General features: G+C 46.8%; 1 protein-coding gene across 1 annotated transcript in view; it reads left to right on the top strand.

Moving 5' to 3' along the window:
- The first annotated feature begins 6,267 nt into the window (after window positions 1-6,267).
- The window catches only part of SPTAN1 (spectrin alpha, non-erythrocytic 1), an 88,881-nt gene continuing 82,401 nt past the window's right edge, over window positions 6,268-12,747 (top strand). The window contains exon 1 of the mRNA XM_017848180.1: window positions 6,268-6,313. Within this exon, the coding sequence (XP_017703669.1) occupies window positions 6,281-6,313 (33 nt within the window). The 5' untranslated portion in view covers window positions 6,268-6,280. The remainder of the gene's footprint in view (window positions 6,314-12,747) is intronic.

The following is a 12,747-nucleotide window of genomic DNA, read 5'->3' on the forward strand; positions in this document are numbered from 1 at the left end:
GATCTCCTGACCTTGTGATCCGCCCGTCTTGGCCTCCCAAAGTGCTGGGATTACAGGCTTGAGCCACTGTGCCCGGCCCCGCCTAACCATTTTTAAGTGTACAGTTTTGTGGCATTATATACAGTCACAGTGTTATGCAACCATCACCACCATCCTCTCCAGAACTCTCTTTCACCATCCCAGATGGAAACTGTACCCACTAAACAATAATAACCCATTCCTCCCTCCCCTCAGCCCCGGGTAAAAACAGTTTTTTCTGTCTCTATGAATCTGACAATTTTAGGGCTCTCATATAAGTGGAACTGTCATACAATATTCATCCTTATGTGTCTGGCGTATTTCACTTAGCATAATGCCTTCAAGGTTCATCCAGGCACTGTGTTTTGAAGATCTGTGTTATTTCTTGCCAGCTCTGACACTGCAGAATGTCACATGGGAAGTGCAGTCCACTGGCCAGCATGACTCTTCCCAATCAGCTCCCTTCTAGGGAGGAAACACAGTGGAAGTGCTTGCCTGTTATCTTTGCAGGGGGTGAGATGGGGTGTGGAGGGGAGGGGAGGGGAAGGGCTCTCTCCCAGGGAGAGTGGGCAAGTGACTTTCCCTGGCTGGAACATATGGACACATCACTACAATTAGTGTGTTTTCCGACAGTTGACCTTTTCAACAACCTGAAAAAGTTTTGGGACTATCTAGATGCTTAAGCTTAGGGTGCCTGTCAAACCTTCTGAGGACTGCTGAAACTAGAAAAAGGAGTTGAGAATTGAGTCCAACCCTCTGCTTTTTAGGAGGCCAGGAGGGGTGTGACTGAGAACATGGAGTTGATTGGTTACAAAGCCGTTACACTGTCCTGTGCTTTTTTGTTGTTGTTTTCCCCCCAGCTTTCCACACCTACTAGGGTGTTAGGCATATGGTGAAACTGGTGGGAGGTGAGGTAGGCAGACAGCAGAACAGTGAAGAATGGCTTTTTAAATGGCTTGTTTCAAGTGCCAAGTGCAGAGAAGGCAGGGTGAGTGGGTGGGAGGTGGAGAACGCTGGGGATACTGTTTCTAGCCATGTCTCAGATCAGACAAAGGATCAAATAAGATTTTAGTTTCTCTATCAATACAGAGCTCTCTCTCTTAGGTCTCCAATTCGTTTTGCATCCAGCAAAAGCAGCAAAACCCCCAGTTCACAATGGAGCCAGGGCAATTTTAATAGAAAAAGCCTCCCTTTTTAATAGCTCCTGCCCCTCAGTCCCGAGGTGCTTTCTTTGCTGGAGCAGAAGCTCTTGGAAATTTTAGGGAACTACAATTGTGTAAGCCATTTTGTACCCAGAGCTGAATACCTGATTAAACATTTTACTGCAACCTGCTGGAGAAGAGGCCACGAATACCATCAGCTGTTCCCAGAAATGCAAACCCCAGGGAGGAGTTGCCCAGCCCAGCTTTCTCTACATAGAAGATTGCAGGAAATGCCTCTCAGCTCCTACGTTTTTCCTACACAGATTCTCTAAAGCAGCTTCTGGGGTGTGGCCACTCCTTTTCTCACCACTCCAATGGAGTGAGTGGGTAGGGAAATTTTTCCTCAGTATCATGGCTATAGCCAGGGCAGCTTAGAAACGTATTGCAGGTCCCGCGCATGGGGAAAGAAGCCAAGCTGCAGAGGACCAGGAAGCTCAGGGCCAGGTCTGGGCCCAGGTTCTGGTGCAGTGCCCAATGACTTTGTATTTATTTAAAGAGGAGAGCTGCTTGGTAACCAGGAGGCTGAAGCCTTCCTGAGCTGCAGAGCTCCCCTTCTGCCTGACTGCATAGGAATGATCTGGGTGTTACTCCCGATGGCTGCGGCCCAGCTGTCACCGGAATGGGGATAGGGAAAGCGCTTCCTAATCCAGGGCTTCTGGCTACAGAGTTGAGAGCCAGGTCCTTAAACTGCTAGGACTTTAAGGATCAGAAATTCTGAGAACCTTATTTTTCTCTGTCTGCACCCCAGCAGCCACCCGCATCAAAATGCCTCCCTTTCCTATTTGAAGGCAATACACATACGGTTGCAAATGGAAGGTTCTGACTGCTGAGATGGAAATCCTAGCTCTTCCAATTGCTAGCTGCCTGACCTGGACCAAGAGACTTAGCCTACATGAGCATTATGTAAGAGTGCCCATTTGTAAAATGGGAAAACATCTCATCAAATTATTGCAAAGATTAAGAAATAAAAAGGTAACACGAAATACTTAGCATAGTGCCTAGTACACAAGGAAAGTTCAATTAACTGTGCCAGAAAGAACCTTAATGTCTTGTTTATGAAATAAGATGAATGTGCCCTATTCCACTGGCGACCTGTGAGAAAGCTTTTGCTGCAGGAATATAAGAAATGATTATTTTGCCGCTGCGGTTTCCCTCCCCTTACCAAGAACATAAGAAATTAACTCTCCAAATCCCAGAATAACAGCTTTATGCCGCAAATTAGTCGACTAAATTTTTTTTCTGATTCGGATTTGGCCTTTTCCTCTCACCACCTCCTCAAACCCGGGGCCCCAAATCATCTGCGTCTTCTTGACCCCACCCCCACCGAAGTAGGGTGACTTGGGTCCCCAGCGCCAGCCTCCTCCTCGGGAAAGTGAGCAGGAAGAAGAGATGCACTCGGGTGATCTCACCCTTTGGGACTGGGCGTTTTTCCGGCCGGGGCGCGCAGCATCCCAGCCAGACTGCAGCGATACCCCCCGCCCCGCCCTTCTCCGCAGTCCTGGAAGAGCTCCCAGGGCGGAGGGGTGCAGTGCAGACGACTGTCCGCAGGGAGGGCGGTGGCGGGGCGCAAGCTGCGGGGAGGGAGGTGAGGCGGGAGCGTCTCTGTCGGCCAGGGCGTAGGCAGTGACCTCACTGCACCATCACCCCTCACCCCTTGCGCGCGCCCCGTTTCCCCATCCTCCCGCGGCCCGCCCCTCGCTCACCTCTTCCCCCGCATCGCCGCTTCGGCTCCTTCCGGGATCGCTCGGCCCTTTCCGCCGGGCGGCCGGGCGGCGAGCCGGCGGGAGCGCCGCCCCCTTTGCTCCGCCAGCGCGCTCCCCCGCCCCTCGCGCAGCGCCGGCGCTTCCCCCTCGCTCGCGCCCGCCGCGCCGCGGCGAGGCGCGCGTAGCCGCCTATAAAGATGGGCTGGGGCGGGCGCGTCGGCCGCACTACCCGCCTGGCGGATGGCTCGCGGGTGAACGGCGCCGGAGCGGAGGCCGCGGAGGCTCTCGGTCCTTTCAGCACCCTCGGCCTCGACGCACCCCACGCACCTCACCCCCCCCCCCCTCGAGGGAGAGGCCGCGCTGAGAGGGGCAGTCGGGAGCTCCGGGAGGGAGCTGGCGACCCCGCTGCAGCCGACCCCGGGCGGCGAGCTGGCAGCCCTAAGGCGGGCGGGGCCCGTGCGCGCGGACAGGTGAGTCGGCGCGGCGCTGCCTCCATTCGGCTGAGGTGCCGGGGGAGCCGCTGCCGCCGCTCTTGTGGCGCGTGGGCTGCGGAGGAGCAGCCGGGCAGACGCTCGGCGCCGCCGCTGGAATGTCACTGACTGGGGAGGGGCGCGAGGCCGCCGGGTCCCTCCCCGCCACCCCCAAGCCTGGCTGCGGCGCGGCCCTGCCCTGCCCCATCCGGTTGCGGCAGGTTGGGTGGGGGCTCCCTCGTCGGGATCTTAGCCAGCCGCTTCCCTGCAGAACGCTCCCCGCACCGCCCCCAGTCCCTTCCCTCGGCCGGGAGCGACTTCTGCAGCTCGTTCTTCCGAATCGCACCAGCAATGCCGGCCAGCCGTGGAGGGAGGAAAAGCCCGGGGAGCCCGAGCATAGCGTAAACGGCTCTCTGACCTTAATTTCATCCTGCATGGCGAATCTCTGCCGTCTCTTTGAACGCAGAAGGGTCTGAGACTGGCCGTCTCCTTTTCTTTCCTTGTAATAAACATTTTTCTTTCTTCCCAGTTGTGATTTGCTTGTAAATAATAGGTAGATGCGGTGCTTGTATGGTATGAGGTTCAAATCAAATAACTTAATAGCTTGGAGTTCGTGTGTGTGTGTGTGTTTCCTGGAACTGGGTCTTTCGAGTCGAGATACAGTGTCAAAAATTCTACCATACCAGTATTGAATGATAGGACAGTCTTTTGTTTGAAAGCTATCCCTGAGAATTTTATTAGACGCTTCCCATAGAACATCGCTTTAAAAAGTCTCTTTCATGTACTGGAGTAAAATATATTTTAAATGAGCGCCTTGTTAAAGTTAAGAGTTGAATATGTTTTAAATAAAAAGCCTGAATAGCTCAGAAAGCTGGGTTGAGATGATGCTTGAACTGTTACAACATCTAATCAGATCTCTTTTATATAATAGATCCTAAAATATTTAAGCCCTTTGTTCTGTCTTCATCATGGTATTTTAGAAAAACTTAACCATCATGGCTGTTCGGGAATAACAGGAGAGAGGCCATATGAAGTATTTTCATAATGTGTTGAGAAATTGCGTCGTCATAGCAATTGGCCTTAAGTAAAACAGAATGTATCAAAGATGGAAGGGTGGGGGTGTCTTGGAGCCAGGAAACAGAAAATCTTTGGGAATAGCAGCAGGAACACTCAGCTGTATGAAGCCATTGAGCCAAGGTTCCGACTCCTTAACTAGTCATTTATTTTCCCTTTCATTGCAGCTAGCTAATGTCTTAGATTTTGAAAGGTCAAATTGAAGTCAAAGTTTAATATGTGCTACGGGGGGAAAGAAGTGCTGCAGTAAGGGCTTCTGTGCAGGAAATTAGCAGTAAACCTTTTTCAGTAACTGGGCCAATAATTACTCAAAGGGAGCCTCAAAGTGTGTTAACTGGTATCCAGGGACCTAGATGGAGAAACTGGAAAAGAGGATTTGCTTCATCCTGGACAAGTGTGAAGCAGTTCTTATGGCAAACCATCAGCCTAGTAACTGATTCTCTGATCTGCTTTGGTCTTGGCAGTGTGTTTTGTAGCCATCTATTAATTGGAGAAATTGGATATGTCATAGGCTACAGTGTAAGCCTGTCAAGCAATCTGATGAAGAAGTGGACATGGGGAGAGCCGTTTTAAGTATGTCTTTTGGTTCCCTGGGTTAGAGTTTTTTCTGCTTTTTCTTACCTGCCTTCATCCAGAGTGGGGGATGAACTGCACATCCTGAAAAGTGGATCTCAGGAATAGTCCCCCATGTCCTGTCACTGCGGAATCTACACTAAGAATGGACAATGTGTTCAAGGCTGGCCTGCCTTTGTAATCAGTACTCCGTGGGCTATGCAAGGATCCTGCTAGTTAGGCACTCAGGTCTGTTGCAGCATTATCAGCTGCGGCTGTACTGTAGAATGCAACGCCCTAGTGGCAAATGCTGACTCCAGGAATGCGGAGGAGGAGGAGGACCGCATAGTTCATCACTTGGGGCCACTTGACTGGAGCAGCTGTGCTGTGAACCATCACCTCTCTTCCACCTTTTTTGCATATTCCTCTTGTACCAGTTTTGAACAGGAAATAGTATTTTGTGAAGTAAGTGTACTGGCAAACTAGGCCTAAGTCAGATCTTTGTGGCTTGAGTTCTACTTTGTGATAATTTCGTGAAGTCATGCTCTTTTATTGCTGAATGGAAGGGGATTTAGGAATCATCTTGGCCGGGCGCGGTGGCTCAAGCCTGTAATCCCAGCACTTTGGGAGGCCGAGACGGGCGGATCACGAGGTCAGGAGATCGAGACCATCCTGGCTAACACGGTGAAATCCCGTCTCTACTAAAAAATACAAAAAACTAGCCGGGCGAGGTGGTGGGCCCAGCTACTTGGGAGGCTGAGGCAGGAGAATGGCGTGAACCCGGGAGGCGGAGCTTGCAGTAAGCTGAGATCCAGCCACTACACCCCAGTCTGGGCGACAGAGCGAGACTCCGTCTCAAAAAAAAAAAAAAAAAAAAAAAAAAAAAGAGTCATCTTGTCCTGGGATCCTCAGGAGGAGGGCATGTTTAGTTTGAAAAAGTATATTCAGTATTATTACTTTGACAAGTGGGGAAATTGAGGCCCAAAAGAGAGTGAGACTTGACCAGTGCAGCATATCCAGATAGTAACTGCCAAGACCTGGGAACCTTGGTTCTCTTTCCACATTTTAAATCCCTTGTGGAATTTAGACACTATACAGAATGTCAGAGAGAAGACACTGAGAAAATACCTGAAGTTGGATTTTTAATCTGTATTCGTATGTTTTTAAATATCTGTTTTCTTCATAATTTTGTTCCATTTGCCCTTAGAAGCTTGTTATCTTGCTCTTCCCCCTCCCTCTTTAGACTCCACATTCCTCCATCATGTTGTCATCGTTTCGTAAACGCAGAGTCCAGGTATTTGACCAGCATGCAGAAAACGGGTTGCCTTTTTGGTTTTGCCTGGCTTGCAGTGAAGGCATATTTGTGTCAAAGAGGTTGAATGATCCAAAGAAAGGGGGAAAAAAAACCCTGCCTGCATGATGTTTCTGTTAAACAAATTGTTTAGGATTTGTTTGGGGTTTTTTTGGTGTTAAATTATCAGAAGTATTAGTAAATTTACTTGAAAATTTTCAAAGCCTTCCTTTTTTTTTTTTTTTTTTTTAACCTCCCTCTTTTAAGGCATGAATATATGAATTTCTTATCACCATTCTGGTGTTTGCATGTAGTGTTTGCTGACTTTTATTGGTGGCTACTTGGTTTTAAGAACCAAGGGACTAAACAGATTATCCTAGATATTTGGAAAAAATAATCTGAAAATATATAGTAAAAATTGTGTTTTTAAAATTTGACAAATATTGTAAACTTGGGCTTGTTTCCTGTTCTGTTGACTTTTTCCATCACAATTTCTTTTTTTTTTTTTTTTTTTTTTTTTTTGTTTTTCTTTCTCATGATTCTTGTATGAATTCTAATTAAGAGACATTACATTCAGAATTATAGCACTCATAGTGATAATTTTCAGAAGACTATAACAACTTCTTTGCCACTTAAGGGGTACAAAGGGTGCAGCTGTTTCTCTGAATGAATTCTTAAATAAATTACTACTACTGTGTCTGGAATTGGTGGTTCTTGGTCTCACTGACTTCAAGAATGAAGCCGCGGACCCTCGCGGTGAGTGTTACAGTTCTTAAAGATGGTGTGTCCGGAGTTTGTTCCTTCAGATGTTCAGATGTGTCTGGAGCTTCTTCCTTGTGGTGGGTTCATGGTCTCGCTGACAGGAGTGAAGCTCCAGACCTTCGCGGTGAGTGTTACAGCTCTTTTTTTTATTTTTTATTTTTTTATTTTTATTTGTTTTTGAGACGGAGTCTCGCTCTGTCACCCAGGCTGGAGTGCAGTGGCCAGATCTCAGCTCACTGCAAGCTCCGCCTCCCGGGTTCACGCCATTCTCCTGCCTCAGCCTCCCGAGTAGCTGGGACTACAGGCGCCGCCACCTCGCCCAGCTAGCTTTTTGTATTTTTAGAAGAGACGGGGTTTCACCGCGTTAGCCAGAGATGGTCTTGATCTCCTGACCTCGTGATCTACCCGTCTCGGCCTCCCAAAGTGCTGGGATTACAGGCTTGAGCCACCGCGCCTGGCCCCATCACAATTTCTATAATAAAGTAGAGCTTCCCTTTTTATGTTTAAAAAACAGCTGTCAGGCCCGGTGTGGTGGCTCATGCCTGTGATCCCAGTGCTTTGGGAGGCCAAGGCGGGCGGATCATGAGGTCAGGAGTTTGAGACCAGCCTGGCCAGCATAGTGAAACCCCGTCTCTACTAAAAATACAAATACATTAGCCGGGCGTGGTGGCGGGCCCCTGTAATCCCAGCTACTGGGGAAGCTGAGGCAGGAGAATCGCTTTAACCTGGGAGGTGGAGGTTGCTATCAGCCGAGATTGCACCATTGCACTCCAGCCCAGGTGACAGTGCAAGACTCCGTCTCAAAAAAATAAGTAAATAAACAGCTCTTTATTTGTTTTATTTGTGTACAGTCTTTGTTTTCTAAATCGGACCTTTTTTTAAAAAAAAAAAAATTCAGTATCTTGATATCCCAAAATAAGAAACATAAACCTTGGAAATTTCTAGTGATTATAGGTGATAAATCCAAGGCAGGCCTTTTTATAAATCAAATGAGTTATTTATTTAAATGAGGTTTATAAAAGTGGGCCACATTGTAACCATTTCCTGTTTTGAGTCATAGTAACAATAAGGAACTTAAATACCTCTCATCTGAATTTTGCAGGTTAAAAGGTAAGTAGCAACAAGATAGTATTTGGGAAGCATTCGGAAGTAAGTTTTCTCAATATTGCTCTGCATTTCTGAATTTTGATGCAATGCAGTATGAATCTTTTGCTTTCTTAAAGCTAAGTCCCTGCTCACCTCTGCACAATTGCGCTAACAAGTTGAAATGAATTAATCAGTTTGAAGGCTGACATGCTGATCCACAATCCTGATTGGAATGTGGTTTAAGCAAAATACTTGTTTTATTTATGGTGTTCAGTCATCCTTTATGTATTATTGACCTCTCTGCTTACCATCAAATCTGCCACTAAAATCTGCAGCTAAGCTGGTTTTGAGTTAATTTTGTTTGACCTGAGAATCAACTGGTAAACAATTTTATGAGTGCCAATCAATTCTTTGGTGGTTTGTTCTTAGGGAAACCCTTCCACATCCATGGATATAGTTCTCTTGCTTTGCAAATCTAAAATTTAGTAATAGGCTGGCATCCTAAGCCACAGAAAAAAGACATTGTTGGTTCTGCACATTTGAGTTCTGACTAAGCAACCAAAACAACTGATGAATGATTTCTGTGACCTTTTGCTTTGGGTGATGATTATGAATTTTTCCATAACCAAATGACCGTTCATCCTGTTAGTCCTTAAAAATCCCTTTCTTGCAAAACTGTATGTCTGGTGGTGTCCTGCCTGAGAATCAGAATTCATTTTGTAGTATTCCAAGTGCGTCTTACATCCAGTACATTCAGCTTGCTGAAAGAATGGCAATCCCAATGCTTTGTTTTTAATAGAGACTCCTTTCAGCCTCGCTATGATTTTCTTCTCTCTTTTGGGATTCCATAGAGAAACTCTGCTGAAGTCTTCTACTAAGGTCTGCGTGAGGGCATCCTAAACCACTCACTGCAGGTGCCAGGTTTGCAGAGTCCAAAGCATTTGACCTTTGGTTCGAAAATGTTTGTATCTGCAGTCTTTTGTATTGCTTAACGCAGTGTGATTCCCACCCACTGCCTCTGCCTATACAAGGGGATATAGCTATATGTCCCATAAATACCCCTCAATTTTTTATACCCCAAATTTTATGCCCCAACTACCCCAAATTTTTATTTGAGAAGTGAAAATTCCCCAAATACCAAGAACTGCCTGAAACAGCTGTCTCGGCATTCATCAAGAAGACAAAGATATTCAGGTCTAATCTCTTTTGTAGGAATCCATTTTCATTTGATACTGTGTGTAAGTTTGTGTTTAATATGGATCATTCTGAAACATGCTGTATCTTTGGATTAAATTAGAAATTTCTAACCAAGATTCATATCTTTAGACCCCACTCTTCTGAGATCTGGCAGTATTGTAAGAATGCTGACAAGTTCATTTTATTTATTACAATAGAGGACATGGTTGTAATTCCTGTTTTATCCCCCTGAGATTCGCATTACTTGCTGCATGATGCAGCCAACGTTTGCTGCATTGCAGCATTTATAGCCTACGTCTTCAGTCTTCTCTAATAATATTTTGCAAATATATACCTTTTTTTTTTAAAGTTACCTTAAATGGGAAGTTGTCCTTAAACATATAGAGAATATACTTAGCACTTCATTTCCCCTCCTTCAGTCTCCATGTGAACGGACTTGATTGGCAAAATCAAAGACAGCCGGCTCCTTTGAGATAAGCAGTCAGTTGATTGCATTCCTAGGAAGTCGTCTCTGTTGTGGTTTTTAGGCAGTTAGTGGAACTGATAGATAGGCTAGTAAGATTGGAGTTTGTTTTTTAATGGCACGTTTCCCAGATTTTTCCTTTCTGGCGCTCTCAAAAGGCGTTAATCTCATATGGCTGGGAACAGCCTGGAACATTCTCTGTGAAGTCGGCCTTATCAGTCTGCTGCATATCCCAGGGAATGGGTGGGGTGCTTGCAGCATGCAGCCTCAGTTGTGGAAGGAATGTGGCACGCCCAGGCAGAGTTGACATTTCAGTAACTCTGACAGTTTCCGGTAAGAGGTTGTGGCACCTTTGGATGGCAGGGATTCTTAATGATATTTATGAGAATTTTTCTGTGTTTAATGTAGTCTGCAGAAATGACCCTTTTAGGAGCAAAAAGAAACTGGAACTCGTGTAGATAAACAAGAGACAGCTCCCTATCAGGTTAAGAGGGGAGAAACTCTTACCCATAATCTTTTTTGGTGTCTCCTGTAATTGCACAAGTGAAAATACTGAATGCTGACTGCAGTGGGAGCACGTTGGTGACTTTCAGATACCCAGCTCCCCAGAGACAGCCTGTTGTGGCTTGGCAGACCTCCCACCTACTGACGTCAGCTGATCTACTGCAGGAAAGAAAAGTCCATTATTGCCTGACCAAAGCACTTGGTATAGAATTGACTTGTTCTACTTCACTGGGGTGACAAAGAGGGCCTTTTAGGTTGGTTAATTTCAGCAGGGCCTTGCTGAACTGTCTCTCTGGATTGGTAGGATCAAATCAGCAAGCTGGGCCCAAGCAGGGGGACTTGCTCAGGTGGAACCTTTGCAATATTGTGATGGAGATTTTCTTCTCATCATAAAGGATGCTCCCAAATGTGATTTCTTAATTTCCGTAGCAGGTAAAGAATTTTAGAAATGCAGTGACTCCTGTGATAGGAGGCAGAACAGCACCATACACTTGAATCCTGGAGACTTCCATCTCTTTCAGGAGCTCGTGTACAGTGTCGTTATTGTTCCATGTGTAACTATACCTTCCCTGGAAAATTTCTTTACAAGAATATTTTGTAAGCAAACAAATTAGACGCATAATTTCTCAATGTTTTTCCATCTTAACTGTTTCCTGAGGGTTGAGAACAAAGGAGATATATAAATAAATGAGTCTAACCCTAATTGTTTACTAATACTCAGTCTTAAATAATTTTGACTTTTATTTTATTTTTTATTTATTATTATTATTATTTTTTTTTTTTTTTTGTTTTTTTGTGACGGAGTCCGCCTGTCGCCCAAGCTGGAGTGGCGCAGTGGCCGACTTCAGCTCACTGCAAGCTCCGCTTCCCGGGCCTCACGCCATTCTCCTGCTCTCAGCCTCCGAGTAGCTGGTGTTACTACTACAGAAACAAGGGGACAGGACAGGGACAGGCGCCGCCAACTCGCCCGCTAGTTTTTTTAATTTTTTTTTTTTTTTTTTTTTTTGAGACGGAGCTAGTTCGTCGCCCAGGCTGGAGTGCAGTCGGCGGATCTCAGCCACTGCAAGCTCTGCCCTCCCAGGTTTACGCCATACTCTGCCTCAGCCTCCCGAGTAGCTGGTGACTTCAGGCGCCCGCCTCTCGCCCGCTAGTTTTTTGTATTTTTAGTAGAGACGGGTTTCATACGCGTGTTATCCAGGATGGTCTCTTTGATCAATCCTGACCTCGTGATCCGCCGTCTCGGTCCTCCCCAAAGTGCTGGGATTACAGGCTTGAGCCACTGCGCCCAGCCTTTTGTAGTTTTTAGTAGAGACAGGGTTTCACCGTATTAGCCAGGATGGTCTTGATCTCCTGACCTTGTGATCCGCCCGTCTCGGCCTCCCAAAGTGCTGGGATTACAGGCTTGAGCCACCGTGCCCGGCCTATTTTATTTTATTTTTTGAGACGGACTCTTGCTTTTTCATCGCCCAGGCTAGAGTGCAGTGGCGCGATCTCGGCTCACTGCAACCTCCGCCTCCCGGGTTCAAGCGATTCTCCTGCCTCAGCCTCCCAGGTAGCTGGTACTACAGGTGTGCGCCACTATACTTGGCTAATTTTTGTATTTTTAGTAGAGATGGGGTTCCAGGCTGGTCTCGTGTTGCTCAGGCTGGTCTCGAACTCCTGAACTCAGGCAATCCACCCCCTTCGGCCTCCCAAAGTGGTAGGATTACAGGTGTGAGCCATGGCACCCACTTTTTTTTTTTTTTTTTTTTTTTGACACGGAGTCTAGCTCTGTCACCCAGACTGGAGTGCAGGGGCTTGATCTCGGCTCACTGCAAACTCCGCCTCCCAGGCTGAAGCAATTCTCCAGCTCCAGTCTCCTGAGTAGATGGGACTACAAGCATGTGTCACCACACCCAGCTAATTTTGGTATTTTTAGTAGAGACAGAATTTTACCATGTTGGCCAGGCTGGTCTCAAACCCCTGACCTCAGGTGATCTGCCCTCCTCGGCCTCCCAAAGTATTGGGATTACAGGTGTAAGCCATCACGTCTGCTTCACTGTTTTTTCACTCCAGAGTGGGGATATGAAAAGGAACTAATAAAGAGGGAGTGAAGGCCAGGCGCTGTGGCTCACGTCTGTAATCCCAGCACTTTGGGAGGCCGAGGCAGGTGGATCGCCTGAGGTCAGTTCGAGACCAGTCTGGCCAATATGGTGAAACCCAGTCTCTACAAAAGTACAAAAATTAGTCAGGCATGGTGGCAGGTGCCTGTAATCCCAACTACTTGGGAGACTGAGGTGGGAGAATCACTTGAACCTGGGAGGCGGATGTTGCTGTGAGCCCAGCTAGCATCACTGCATTCCAGCCTGGGCGACAGAGTAAGACTCCATCTCAAAAAAAAAAAAAAAAGGGGGGTAGTGAAAGGAACTAATAAATAACCAAATAG

Source organism: Rhinopithecus bieti, unplaced genomic scaffold (genome assembly GCF_001698545.2).
Source record: "Rhinopithecus bieti isolate Rb0 unplaced genomic scaffold, ASM169854v2 scaffold_29388, whole genome shotgun sequence".
NCBI lineage: Eukaryota > Metazoa > Chordata > Mammalia > Primates > Cercopithecidae > Rhinopithecus > Rhinopithecus bieti.